The sequence below is a fragment of the Falco punctatus genome, assembly GCF_963210335.1.
Source record: "Falco punctatus genome assembly, chromosome: 2".
Classification (NCBI taxonomy): domain Eukaryota; kingdom Metazoa; phylum Chordata; class Aves; order Falconiformes; family Falconidae; genus Falco; species Falco punctatus.
Window position 1 is genome coordinate 66,085,897 of NC_137581.1, and position 14,628 is coordinate 66,100,524.

At 48.4% G+C, this 14,628-nt stretch overlaps 1 protein-coding gene across 1 annotated transcript in view; it reads right to left on the minus strand.

Annotated features, from left to right (window-relative positions):
- Window positions 1-14,628, minus strand: part of SH3RF3 (SH3 domain containing ring finger 3) — a 299,077-nt gene that overhangs the window by 273,904 nt on the left and 10,545 nt on the right. Inside the window, exon 2 of the mRNA XM_080377400.1 lies at window positions 4,817-14,538. Within this exon, the coding sequence (XP_080233526.1) occupies window positions 4,817-5,761 (945 nt within the window). The 5' untranslated portion in view covers window positions 5,762-14,538. The remainder of the gene's footprint in view (window positions 1-4,816; window positions 14,539-14,628) is intronic.

Sequence of the window (14,628 nt, forward strand, 5' to 3'; positions counted from 1 at the left end):
AGCAAGCCCCTCTCCGATGTTCACTCACTTCCATGAGGACAGGTTTCATTACTGGGATTTTAAATACTCCTGGCTATATTTTTCACAACACTCTTGCATGATTGTTAATCTCCTGCATTGAAACATATTTTTTAGCCATCTGCCAGACAAAAAAGAAAAATCCTCAAGATCAGAGACTTTGACATGTGGAACATCAGTCCTATTCGGATGGCTTTACACCAAACTTCAGGCACTGGCCAGCCAAACCAAAGTATCAGAAGCAAGTAAGTCAGAGGGAAAGAACAAAAGTAAGGTAAGTCCATGGGCCTATGCACACTGTGCACTGGTGACAGGAACGGCACTCCTTGTCTGTGCAAATCTGACCATTAGAAACCCAAGTTGAAGAGTCTCCTCTGCCCAAGACCAAGTGTGTCCCCTACACAATCCACTGCTGCTTGTAACAGATAAAAATGCATATAAACACCAGAATCCATCTGCTTCCTCCCGTGAAACCCATGGTGGGATCTTCACCTGACAGACAAAGTATCCAAGAAGGAAATGCGGGGGCAGAAAATTACTGCAAGGCCTACTCCACATTCAATCCACTGTAAGCAGTGGCAGGTGAGGCAGGATTCTCATTTAAAAAAATAAATATATGCCTCAATGTCTCTTTCTGGAGAATTTCTACAAAGAAGGCGACCGAAAAGCCTAGGCAGCAAATTAGTGCTGCTCCCTCTGCTTGCAAAACTCCTGTGAAGCCAATGGTAATAATCTTTTTTCTGGGCTGGCAAATGGCAGCCTTCCACCTGAAACAGTGAAATAGCTCTGCAAAGCTGATACATGGGAGAAGCATCCAGTGCAACACAGAGGAGCAAAGCCCATCTGTCACTTCACTCAAGCATGCTGACACATCATTTTCCTTATGCGCACATCTTACTCTCTACTGTTACCTATACCCCCATCTGGTAACCCACCACATGCCCATCCGTCACTTCAGCCATGTTCCCTCTTCTGGGGAAAACATGAGACCTTTTGTTTTTCTAGGTTGTTTTATTTTTCATGCTAATGTTGTTCTCAGTTTGTGTTGCAAGCAAGCAATAAGCCCCACACCTGGAGGGGGATATGCCTGGTTCGAGAGGAAATTGGTAAAGACTTGTATGCATTTAGCTGGCCATTAGATCTCAAGAACTCCTGAAAAAAATCTGAAGTGATAAACTGCAATAATTGTTAAAAAGAAACCCCAAACCCCACACTCGGTAAAGAAGGCAAATTTACCATAATGCCTCAACAATCTAAGGGAGCCATTTACTTTGACAGAACCTGAATTCCCCAAGCGGTTTGACAGTGGTAATGGAAACAGAAGAGCCAATAAATTATAACCTTGTGTGTAATGCGCCTACCATTATAAACCACTCTTAGCCTCCTGCTTTATCCCCTGGGGGGCTACTCTAACAGTTGCTGGATTTCTTTTCCCTCGTTCTTCCAGTGCGCTCTTTCAGCAGTCAGACCCCTTTCTTTATAATGTCTAATACCATACCCTGCATTCACATAGCATCTTTAACATGAACATCCCCAAATACGCTATACTATTTAGAAACAGACCATTGCTTTTTTACAGCCTGAAATAGAGGCATTGGGCACCTAACTGGCTTACTAAAGGTCACATACCACTATATATCAATAGAATCTCAGATATTTTTCAAGCACGTGTTAGTAGGTAACCACCACTTCCAGTTCTCTCATACTGAAAATGTATATCACATATCTTAAAACATCTACAGTATTTCAGAAGTGTTTCTGAAGAATGGCCTTGTACCCCTTTAGGAGCAGTGCCAGTGCCAGTTCATCCCCAGATCCTCTCATGCTGGGTTTCAGCACTCTGGATAGACCAAGTCTGCGACAGATTATGGGAAAAGAAGGACCGAAGACCAGATAAAGAAATACACCACCCCCACCCCCCACAAGTTTTGCCAAAGTGATAAACAACATTCATTGATTTTAGAAAATACTGTCTATGCAACCTGAAGTATGAGGTGTAGAAGCAAAACACATAGTAGCAACACAGAAGCTGGCCCTGCAGTGTCTTCTAAGGTTAATTAAAATTCTCATAGAAACAGATCCCTGGTGTGATTCTAACATATCGGTCCGAGGATCTGGGCAAGACTGAAGTCTGATAAAAGTGACCTTGGCTCTCTGCCACTGCATTTCACAATTAGCAGTTTCCTTCCCAACTAAAAAGCCCATAATGGTATGTCCCATTTTATATACCACATTACATAAAACGAAAGGTATTAATTAGTAAAATAGTGTAATTTGCATTTAAGCCCCAGGCAGCAAATCTACAGCACTTTCTGAAATTATACATATATATATATATATATATATGTATTGTCTCATAAAGAATCACTGAAGCTCTCTCCAAGGGAGCTAAGCTGTCAAAGACCAACAAAAGACTGAAAGGGATGCAATTCTGCTCTTCAGTACCAGCCTCAAAAAGCCTAATTCTAGACTGGTTTGTACCATCTATTGTTTAGTACAGGGAGAGGTTCTGTACTCTTGTCTCCAGGATAGCTCAGCGATCAGCTGTATCAGCAGCTCCAAGGAGGATTATTCTCCCCTGCTGCTTTTTTAAAAAGCAGATTAGTTCAGACTTTCTTTCACTGTAATGAACCTTGTAAGGATCAAGCGCAAGGCATTGATTTCCAGGATAAAATTGTGCCATGAGTCAAAAGGCCAAGCAAACAGTTTCGCAGACCCACTCTGCCCCAGCAGACCCACTGCCCCAGAATCACCCATTAGCCCTATCAAGGGGGGAAAAATTGCAGTTGTTAAACATAAAAGCTGAAATGTGATTCTCAGGTCATGCGTAACTTTGTTTTCTATCAAATTCAGTTGGGTAAAAACCCACACAGAAGCAGACGATAGAACTGAAGATGCTCACCAAAGTGCTATACAATCAAAGCCAGAAAATGACAGAATGGGATGTGGTTTTGTTTACTATATGGTATCTGCAATAACAGATAGGGAAGTGACTTATCAAAAGCCTGCCAATTTATTGTAAAATAATCAAAATTCAACTTCTCTAAAATCTGCATTAACGTATAAAATTACTCTCAAGTAACTTTCCTCCTCAAGCATTTCCTTACATGCACACACACCACACCACCCACCACCCCCTGTAACATCCCAGCTTGACTAGGATTTAAATATATGAAAACCAGAGATTGCCTTCATGCTGGACAGTCACAAAAGCCTGGTCAGGGTGCAAGACCCTGCCTCTGCAACACAAACCGGCAGGTGCAACAAGCCTTCCATGCAGACCCTACCTCCAGTAAGGTAAGACTCTTTGGGACACGAAACCAGACCATGAGGATACTGTATTTTAATCTATCTGATGAATGCAAACTTCCCTTTTCAGAATGCTAAAAATCAAGATGACAGGAGTTGTCTGCTATGACACAGCTGTAACACTGAGTTTAGTTGAAAAACAAACAAGCAAAAAAGCAGAGGACAGAATCCCACTGCCTTTTTTCCTTCTCTAAATTTGACAAATCGTTATTAAACACCTGAAAAGCATTGAGGACTACAGCTCAGTAATAAAGGATCTACCCTTTCAGAAATATCGCCAAGCACATTTCACTTCAGACTCCAAAACTGAATTTTATGGAACAATGTATGGCATTTGCCATCATTTCCTGTAGGCAAAACTTCAAAACGCCGGTACAGGTCTATTCATTTTTCTCAGGAAAAAAAAAAAAAAAAAGGAAATTAATTAATTGAAACATTTACTATAGCAATACAACCTCACAAGGAATGTCTGCATCGACCTTTCCAAATCAAAAGCTTGTACACTAAACTACAGGCTCAAGCAGATTCCATGAGAGATCAAAGACAATTAAATATATCCACTATACATATATATGTATATATGTGACATTAGTCATAAGATGAAGTTCACAGTCTTCAGAGCATCTCCACTCCAAAGCCTCCTAAAGAGGTCCCATAGTAAATTTTATCATATCAGATTATACAATGATGTAGAGGAATTGATCTTGTCCCCTTTGAGTCAATGAAACGCTCGCCATAGATTTTAAAGGGAGCAAGACCGGGCACTCGATTACCGTTTTGAAATAAACAAATGCATACGCTGCTGTCAGTGCTCTCCTTCAATAAATCACACACCTTATAGACAAAAATGAAATTACATTCCCTTGGGGAGGGAAACTTCAGTCCCCAGCCCCACTCGGTTCCGGCTGTCCTGCAGCCAGGCGGACCCTTCACGGCACCCGGCAGCAGAGGGGGGCTCGAGGGGCAGATGCCGGCGCGGGGTACCGGCCCGGCCAGCTGTTTCTAGCGACTTATCCCCGCAGGCAGCACGGGAGCGGGACCCAGCTCCTGCTGCACCTGACGGACACCCGGCAGCGGCCGGCAGCCGAAGAAACGCGCTTTGGAGGCACTTCGTGGTTCTTAACTCCGGGACCCGCGTCCAGCTCCGCTACACCGCGGGCCGCCCCGGGGCCCGTCGGGGCGGCGGCTGCCGGACAGCTCGTACGAGCCCCCGCCGGGGGGTCCCGCGCCGCCCCGGCCCCTCCCGCCGCCCGGAGTACTTCGAGGACACCCCCTTGCCTCCCTCCCACCCCTGCACCGCGGGGCGGGCACCGCAACCGCGGGCCGGGGGCGCGGGGAGAGGCCCCCGCCGCGCTGCCCCGCCGGCAGACAGCCCCCGCCGCCCCGCGGGACGTCCCGCCGCCAAACCGCGCCCGCCCGGCGCCCCGCGGGGACGCGCACACGCCCGGCCGCGCTCCCCCGGCCCGCCCGCCCCCGGCCCGGCACCCACCTTTCCCAGCAGGGCGCTGCGGCTGGCGGCCGCCAGCTCCCGCAGGCTGGCGGCGGCCGAGGCGGCGGCGGCGGCGACGGCGCTGGGGGCGGCGGCGGGCTGGGGGTACGCGGGGGCCGCGGCGCTGGGGCTGCCGCTGGCGCCCCCGGCGGCGCGGGGCCGCTGTCGGATGCCGTCCAGGAGGCGGACGAGGAGGATGTTGGCGGGCAGCTCGTCCACGCCGCAGCCCACCAGGATGCGGCACTCGGGGCAGCGCAGCTCGTGGCGGGAGCTGACGATGCTCTCCAGGCAGCGGCGGCAGAAGGTGTGCTGGCACGGCAGCACCTTGGCCGTGGTGTCCAGCCGCTCCAGGCACACGGAGCACTCCAGCAGGTCCAGCAGCGACGACTCGTCCATCGCCGCCGCCGCTGCCGGCTCCCGCTCCGCCGCCGCTCCGCCGCCGCTCCGCCGCCCCCTCGCCTCCGCCTCCGCCCCCGCCCCGCCGCCTCCGCCTCCCCTCCGCGGGGCAGCGCAGGGCCCCGACGCCCCTAGGGCCGCCGCGGCCGCCGCCGGCGGGGGGGGGCCGGCGGTGGCGCGGCGGGGGCCATCGGGGCGGCGGGGGTGCACGGGGAGGCGGCGGCGGGGCTGCCCCCGGCGGCGGACCCCGGCGACCTCGGGGGCTGCCTGGGCGGCGCTGCCCACGGCCGCGCGGCGCAGCGGCGATGCCAGCGGAGCGGAGCGGAGCGGGGCACCTGCCTGCCCGCGCCTCCTCCCGCCGCCCGGCGCGGCGCGGCTCGGCTCGGCGCGGCTCAGCAGCAGCGGCGGGGCCCGGCGCGGCCCACCGAGCCGCCCGCCGCGCCTCCGCGCGGGGCGGGGAGCGACGGGCAGCCCCGGGGGGGCGCCCGCGGCACGGCGGCCGCCCCGCGGGCGGTCCCCACCCGCCCCGCCGCCTCGCCGCCGCTCCATGGCTCCCTGTAACCCGACCCAGCAGGGCTCGCCGCCCGCCTTCCTCCGCCGCGGCTCCCTCCGCCGCCGCCTCCTCCTCCTCCTTCTCCTCCTCCTCCTCCAGGCGGAGGCTGCCGGACGGGCAGTGCGGCCTCACGCTGCCGGGGTCAGGCGGAGGAGACCCCCCTCGGGGAAGCTGAGGACACCAGGGCAGGGAGGGGGGGAGCCCCTGCAGCCCGGGCCGGGCGCCCCGAGGGCCGCGGGGGTCGCGGTGCCGGCCGGTCGGGAGGGGGTCCGTGGGCACTGCCTCCGCCTCGGGGGAGCAGCGCCTGCCCCGTGGGCCGGCGCCGGGGCCGGGGTCCGCGCCGCCGTCCGGCCCCGCCATCCCTGGCGGCGCGGCGCCCCCTGGCGGGCGCGGCGGGGCGCAGCGGGCAGCCCCGGTGCTTTACGCCCCCGCAGCCCGCGAGCTTCAGCGCGTCCCCATATAATCGTGTTTTGATCGTTATCGTGTCGTGCCCAAGCCCTGTGGGGGCTGCAAAGGTGACAGTAAGAGGGAGCGTCGCGCCCCGTGTCCCCGCCGGGTGTCCTGTGCCCCTGCCCCGTCCGGTCTCCCCCCAGTGCCCGCGTCCCGGATGCAGCAGCGGGACGGTGCCGGGACTCCGTGTGAACGGGTGCTCAGGCGCTGCTGGGAGAAGCGAGATCCTGGCAATCTGCAGTTACACATCCGTGGTGTACACTCACCACAGGGGGTTTTAAAAAATCAGGTGCGGCCACTTGCACGTATGCCATATGAACAGGGCTGCCCCTCAGAGAAGCCACAGGAGAAGCCCCATTCTTCAGATTACTGTATCTTTTGAAAAATCCCTTTTTGACTAATGTTCAACCGCTAGTACCATTAAAGGGCCTACTTAAGGCGGAAACTACAACTGAAATATGTTGTAATCTTGCCAAAGGGAATTTTCATCTCTGGCCAACCCCCTAGCCCAAGCTTTCCCCTCTACCTGTGCTTGTGCTGTAACAGGGAGCTTCTGGATTCCGGGACTGCAATCCAAGCGCTTGCAGAAGCCCTTCTATTGCTCTCTCAAGTGACACTTTTAAAATTGACTTTTTGTGAGAGCTGTGTCAGGAAGGCTGCAGAAAAATCTTTCTGTCAGCTTTATGACTCTACGGTTAACTTCTGATGTATACAGCGAGATGACCCTGTTGTGATAAGGGTAATCGAAACACTGTATAGTAAAATTTACTAAATTGTGGTCTGCAGAAAGCCATGAATCTCTTGCTGCTCTTGTCTTACTCTAGAGGAGAAGGTGTAAGTGTAAAGCTAAAAAGCGCCTGATGCAGCGCTCAGATCATTATTTGTTGCTGAGTAATGTCCAGTAATCTAACCTATGTCCTTGCAGGAAGAAATACCAAACTCAACAGTTTTAAACTATAAATAATACTGATGCCTGGAGAAATGTGAAATACAGTATCAAGGACTTGGGCTTTCTCTGGAGTAAAACTGTTAATTTAAGAAAAAAGAGTAATGGAGAACCTTTAAGGATGAAAGCCATTGCTTCAGCAAGGAGGGGGAAGTGCTGGAAAATCTGTAACGAAATGCATAATCGTTTCAGCACCTCCAACTGCTTCCTCCAGAGATGAAAACTTAAATATTGCTGTCAAAACATAAAAGCCAAAAGCGCTTTGTTACACACCAGTGTACCTCCAGGGACTCTTTTCATACATCTTCCTTCTGGTTGCTCCAGGGCTTGCAGCCAAACCAACCTGTCACCAGGTCTCCCAGAGCTGCCCAATCCTCAATCCAGGAAAAACACTCTGGAGAACCAACAGCCAAAGATGATGAGAGGATTCCTTGATATTGGGACAGCTTTAAAAAGGTGCAATGTGCAAATATTTTCTTTTTCAATAGAAGAAATTGCTGACGTGCTTAAAATGAGAGACTGCTGTAATCCACCTGTAAAGCACCCTCTTGGACACAAGCTGGTTGCCATCATGGAGAAGCAGAAGCAAAGCTACATCAGAACCCTGCAAAGGGGAGGAGGCAAGGGAGCTCTCAAACCACCCTGGAGGAGCGTGTTCAAGGGAGGGAGTTGCTGAGGGACATTGAGGAGGATGGAGGAAATGGAGAACCAGGCAAAGACTGGGGAAAGGGGACACAAGAAGAAAAAGAGATGAGGAAAAAGGAAGGGAAGCAAGGATGAAGAGGGAAAGATTAACACAAAGTTACACAAGGGACTAGAGACAAGTAAAAGCACACTTCTATGAAAAGGAGGGAGAGACTTGCGAGTTGGGCTTCAACTAGAAAAACCACCTCCTGAGTGTTTGAAAAGTCTTTGATGAAAAAAGAAGCATTTTCACAGTTAAAAGTTTAGCATGTGTTTTTGTGCTTCCCTGTGCCTGAGCCTAAATGAGAGTTAGGCCAGGCCTGAAGGAAATAAAAGGAAAAGAAAAAAAAAGTCATCACACATACTTTCTCTTCTTGCCAAAGAGACCATGGGAAATACTACATTAAATATTAAGAAATTAAATACTCAGATTATTAGGTTCGGAAACAGAAAAAAGATGAAACGTTCAGAAGCCCGAGATAAAAACATAGAAAGGAATGGAAAGAGACACAGAAGTTGTAACAGTTTTTTATTTACTTTAAAGAAAAGTAGATTTTATTAATTTCCCTGTCTCAGCTGCCAAAACATCTAACTTCAGATTATACGTGTGAAGTGATTATTTGTGAACTAATTAGGTAATGTGATTAACATGGTTCTTAAGCAGAGGTGCTGTTGTACACACCAGGATAGAGCTGCACGTTTTGCCGCACGTCTCTTGGTGAATGTGAGGAGATAGCTGATAAGCAACTGCTGTTTCAGGCTGTGGAAGTGTCTTCACTCCCATGTGGATGAAACAAGCCCTTCTTGATGCATTAACTTTGAAGAGTACCTGGAGACAAGAAGCGACTCAAAGAAGCAAAATACTATTGCAGGAGAGTAAAGTGACATTGAAGCACTCCAAGGCTTCATTTGTAGTTGTCCTTAAATTATAATAACTCACTAGGTGTTGCTTAGTGTCTCAGTTAAAAATAAAAAAAAAGCCTGTTCTGCTTTCCTGCTTCTTTTCCCTGCATGATCTTTCTTGCTGTTCAGTTCAGAACAGGAGAAACGGACAGTTCTTGCTGTCTGTAGCTGTGTCTATGTTGGTTTTCTGGGGACAGCACATGGATGTTACACCTTCAGCTTTACCTTCATACATTTGCATGCTGCTCTTGAAAATAGCTACCTGTTTTGCAGTCTTCTACCACATCAGATTTGATTATACAGAAATTATTCTCAGTCTTTGTTTGTATGCTTGCTCTGCTTATAAGTGTCTACTGCACAGTAACTATTCAGTTTGCACAGCTAGGGAACATTTGCCTACTAAATAACAATGAGTAGTTCTTATTTGTATGATTCTTCCCAAACCTGGAAAGCATTATAAGAATGGTAGGCATTATTATTTTAGAATGAGTCAATGTAATTAAACTTGCAGTGGAATGCACAGCAGTCCATTTTTACTATCGCATTTTTGCTATATGTTTAAATGATCATTCAGTTATGCTTACATTGCTTGCTTTATTTACATTTAGATTAAAAAAAATTAAGGCATTCTTGGACTTCTCAAGTGAGTTATATTAATACTAAGCAGAAGCAAGGAGGGGGACTTGTCAGCTCTGTCTTTTCTCCCTTTTATTGGACCTAAACAGTCTAGTATAACTAGCAAAAAATAACAAACTGATTTCAGACCATGATAATACTTCTCCAAAACAGACAATTTTGATTTGATGATGGCATCTTCTATCTGCTCCTTTGATTTGATGGAGATGAGATTTTTGACCAAGATTTATGTATCTGTCTACATATACATCCCCCTCCATTGCAGAAGCCCAGCAATAGCTCTGCAGAAAAGCTTTTTCTTACACATGGAGAGGGAAACAACTCTGTTGCCTGTCAAGAGACAGCTTGTACAGAATCAATGGCTGAAAATCCTCATGGAAGCTACGGCAGGGTCACCCTCCCCAAAGTACGTTGGCTGTTAAAATGCCTGTCCTGGCAACCTATGTGTGACAGTGTACCCTTGCATCAAGATCTGGAGAGTGTATCTGGGATGCCTCATGTAAGACAGTCATAGTAAATCCATTTCTTTGGAATGTGGATTTTTTTCAGTGCCAACATGGAAGACTGGTTAAGGAGGACGTATTACTTAAATTCCTCTTGACAGTATTTTGACACTGTAAAGAAAATCTTTAGTCCCTTTCTGTTTAACTACAACATTGAAATCCGGAAAGAAAAGACATCCATATACCTCTGCTCTCTCCATACACACATGCTGGCTGTGTTGGCCACAGGTCAGAAAGAGGTGTGTTTAAGAGTGCAGTGTAATGGCAGCAGATGTTCAGGCAGGCTCTGCAGCTGCCCTGACTTATCTTCCCCAACAGCCCTGCCTCGCTCTTTTGTCCCCTCCCTTGCACCTTCCCTGTATAGTCAGTGTGTTCTCCATGAGACTCATCCAGACAAAAAATAACCCTGAAAAAAAAAGAAAAAGAAAAAGAAAAAGAAAAAGAAAAAGAAAAAGAAAAAGAAAAAGAAAAAGAAAAAGAAAAAGAAAAAGAAAAAGAAAAAGAAAAAGAAAAAGAAAAAGAAAAAGAAAAAAGAAAATACTTTTGATCATAGAAGTGAGAGATAAATGTTTAAAGTCTATACATTAGGAAAATGATTGTATTGTATTGTGATTTTGTTTCAATAAACTTGTGAATTTAAATGGCACTTCCTCTGGGAATATGTGGTGTCCATTGCCAGTCTCAGTATGGCAGCCTATCAAACCACTATGTTTTTTCAACGAGTTTTATCACATTCCTTGTAGTTTGGGGGTTTTAATGACATGGATGGAGCCAGGCAGGCATTGTCTGTGTGCAGCTCTCACTACACATCCAGCCCTCCTAGCAAGGCATTGTCCTTCCCTTGTGATTATACAGCATTCCTTCTGCGTGGCTTTCAAGATGCATCTTGGGCTTTTATAAAATTTAAACTTCAGCTTCTACTACAACTAATTTTTTTTTTCTTTTGAAAGGGCTGAGAAATCACTTCAAACATTTATGAGCCTACCTTCTTTGCAGTAAATTTGACATAAATGATGCAAGGAATTTTTAATCTTTGCAGGAATTAGCTTGATGGCATCAAAGGCTGAAGAAGATTATTCTAGTACTGAGGAACTTTTTCAGGTCACGACTATAGTGAACTGTAGTTCCTTGTCCTCTCTAGTAGTCTGTTACAGTGCTGTAAGATAATGAAATATACATTCCATTTTTTTCTCTTCTTCATAGATCATAAATTTGATTAAATTTTCTTCACTTGGCCACACAGACTTTTTCTTAAAAGTTGAAGGAAAGATACTTCTGTTAGTGGTGAATTCATTTACCTTATTTATCAAGATACTTTTGCCAGTTTGTTGATTTCTTCCCACTAATTCACACGTAAAATTAACAGCATCTTTGAGGGTATCTGACAAAGTCTCTGTACTGGGTTTGCATCGCATTTTGGTAGCAGGGGGACTACAGGGGTAAGAAGCTGCTGTGAGAAGCTGCCAGAAGCTTCCCCGGTGTCTGAGGGAGCCGATGCCAGCCGGCCCCAAGATGGACCTGACACCGGCCAAGGCCCAGCCCATCAGCAACGGTGGCAGCGCCTCTGGGATGAGTATTTAAGAAGGATGGGGGTGGTGGGGGGTGTGGGGGAATCTGCAGAACAATTGCAGAAGAGAGGGGCGAGGAGGTGTGAGCGCAGCACCCTGCAGCCCCCCGGCCGGGCAGGAGGGGCAGGGGGGGCTCCAGGCGCCCAGCAGAGACGCCCCGGCAGCCCCTGGCGAAGCCCCCGCTGGGGCAGGCCGTGCCCCCGGCCCATGGCGGCGAACGGGGGAGCAGATCCCCCCCCGCAGCCCGCAGGGGACCCCAGGCCGGGGCAGGGGGTGCCCGAGGGAGGCTGCGACCCGCGGGCAGCCCGGCCGGAGCAGCTCCTGGCAGGGCCTGTGGCCCCGCGGGGGGGAGCCCGGGCCGGGGCAGGTTCGGGGCCTGTGACCCCGCGGGGGGCCCGGGCTGGAGCCGGCCGGGCCTGAAGGGCGGCACCGCGGGGGGGCCCGGCCGGGGCGGTGCGTGAAGAGCTGCAGCCCGGGGGAAGGGCTCCCGCGGGGGAAGGTCGCGGAGGAGCCGCTCCCGTGGGAGGGACCCCGGGCTGGAGCAGGGCAGAGCGTGGGGAGCCTCCCCCGAGGGGCAGGAGCGGCAGGGACCGCCTGAGGGACACCCCCGCCCCCCCGGGAAAAGGGAGGGGTCAGGGGGAAGGTGTTTTTAAGTTTTGATATTTATTGCTCATTACCCTACTCTGATTTGACTGGTAATAAATTAAACTAATTTCCCCAAGTTGTGTCTATTTTGCCCTGCTGAGTGATCTCCCTGCCCTTATCTGGGCCCACGAGCTTTTTGTTATCTCTCCCCAGCCCCGCTGAGGAGAACAGTGACAGAGCAGCTTTGATGGGCACCTGGCATCCAGCCAGGGTCAACCCACCACTCACTGATACGGTGGCCCAGCTCTCAGTTGTGATTAAAGCAAACCTAGTGGTACCCACGCTTGTGCAAATTTTTTCCTTTAACACTCCTGTTGTGGTACTTCACCGAGACTGCAGATACACGACGGCTGCAGGGAGCCTGCGGCGTGGCTGGCACAGCTGCACCATTGCAGTAAGGCCACCCCGCTAGCAGAGGCCCGGGCACGGCATTGTAGTTATTCCTGCAATAACATTCTGCAAAACTGTGAGAAGACAAACTATTTCATCGCTGTCCTACCACTAATGAAATGTCCATCCTGTTGTTTTAGAGAAATCCATCGCAGGGAATAAGAAGAGATTGCTGTGGTTAATCTATAAATTTCTAATTGCAAGGGTTTTTAAGAATTCAAAATTAGCTGTTTAATCTTCTTGTGTTGTAGTTGTTTTTAAAGGCCCAGTTGCCAGTAAACTTACACTTGATAGCTGAATTTCTGAGATCTGTGTGCCCTCATAGAGGCTGGACTGTGTTCAGCTGGGGATGGTTAATATTTCCAGTTTTTGTCAGGGTTACTCAATTACTCAACTTACAGCAGCCAGCCAAGAAAACTGATTTCCCTGGAGCCCTGTTTTTTTCCCCAGGGGCCCAGCTTGCTGATATCTGCCCAGTACTGCATAGGCACAGGGGTTGTGCCTGTGTCCCTGGGGCAGCAGTGGTGTCCAGGGGACTGGTTCTCACCTCTCCAAGGGAAAACTCCAGGTCTTACCCCACCCCACCCCACCCCCCAGCAGGACCTGAACCATTGTGTTTTCAGTATTTTCCTCAAACTTTAACTGGCACACCCAGCCAGCAGAAACTGCTCCTAGGCCATTGGTTAATCAATGCACGGTCAAATCAACACGCCATCTGCAGCTAAAAGATGAAAAAATACTGTGCACTGTAAAATTCTTCACTTCTGTATCACACTTTTGATTTAGTAAATGTCTTTTCTTAAAAAAAGGAGAATTAACTTTTCTTTTCTTGCATGCGGTTCAGGAACAACTGACTTATTTGTAAGTTTGGAAGAATGAAGATTAATTACCATATGTAAGAGAGAACACATGTTCTTTCAATCAGCATTGACTTCTTTAAATTGAAGAGGGAAAACAGCAACCAACAATGCTGCCAAAATAAATGTTTAATGGAGCACAAGGTTGTAATTTTCTCTATAACGAGGCGTACCATCTTTAGGAACAAAATGGGTACCATCTCTGCAGACAGGCGTGTACTTAGAAACATAAAGATGCAATAGGCAGAGAAGTCTTCACAGTTTCAGGCTACAAACAATACAGGCAGGGAATAACTCAATAGACTTTATTAATATTCAAACAAGCAGCTGTCAACACTTCATCCCAGAACAAGCTGAAGCTCCTTACATAGCTTTTACTACTGTAATAGTTAGGTTCATTGGTAGTAGACTGGAAAACATGCAATACTAATGAACCCTCCCTGCTGCTCCTGGCCTACAGTTTAATCCTTCCTAAAGTGAAAAACATTTACTACATATGCAATACCACGCTCCCAAGAGGCTTCAGGTTCAAAAGAGACATTTCAATTTTGTTTCTTAGCAACATACATCCAATAAAAGTGAAACACTATACAAACTGTAATATGTTTGTGTTGTTTTAATCTATAACACAGTACTTTGCCAGTGCTAAGGAAGTACATTGCTACAAGATCTTTACAAGGTCTCTTATAATTGGACATATGCATTTTATGTTTTCCCTGCTAGATTACCTGTTGCAGAATATATTTCTGAAGACACTATAATGTGTTCATGAATAATAAATGAAGAGGTAAGTTCTACTGTCATAAGGGCATGCTCACCAGCATTATAGTGTGGTTTGTTACATAGGAAGAGATCTTTCAACGTTTCATTTGTAGGCAGCATTTGAGCATCCTTCAAGGACTTGATTTCTAGAATCAAGCCTTCAATGCCGGGCTAAAATTATTTGTACAGCACTTATTTCTTGGAAGGACAGCAGGCATGGCTTAGTATTTTCTTCTTCTGCCTCCAATGGCTGACTTGATGTGACCAAAACCAGTTTTGCAGTTTATCAACTTTAATGTCACGTTGAGGAAGAGGAGGAGACAGCCAGGTCTCTAGAGAAACACGCTGTACAGAGGAACTTTCAAAATTTCGCTCATTGCAGCTATAGCTCTTCCCCTCCATCGTTCAGTTTTGCTGCTTCCCCAGTGCCTGCAAAGAGGAATAGGAAACATGATATTTAGTTTCTTCCTATGGTATTTATCATTCTCCTGTATAAATATATATATATATCTTTAAAAC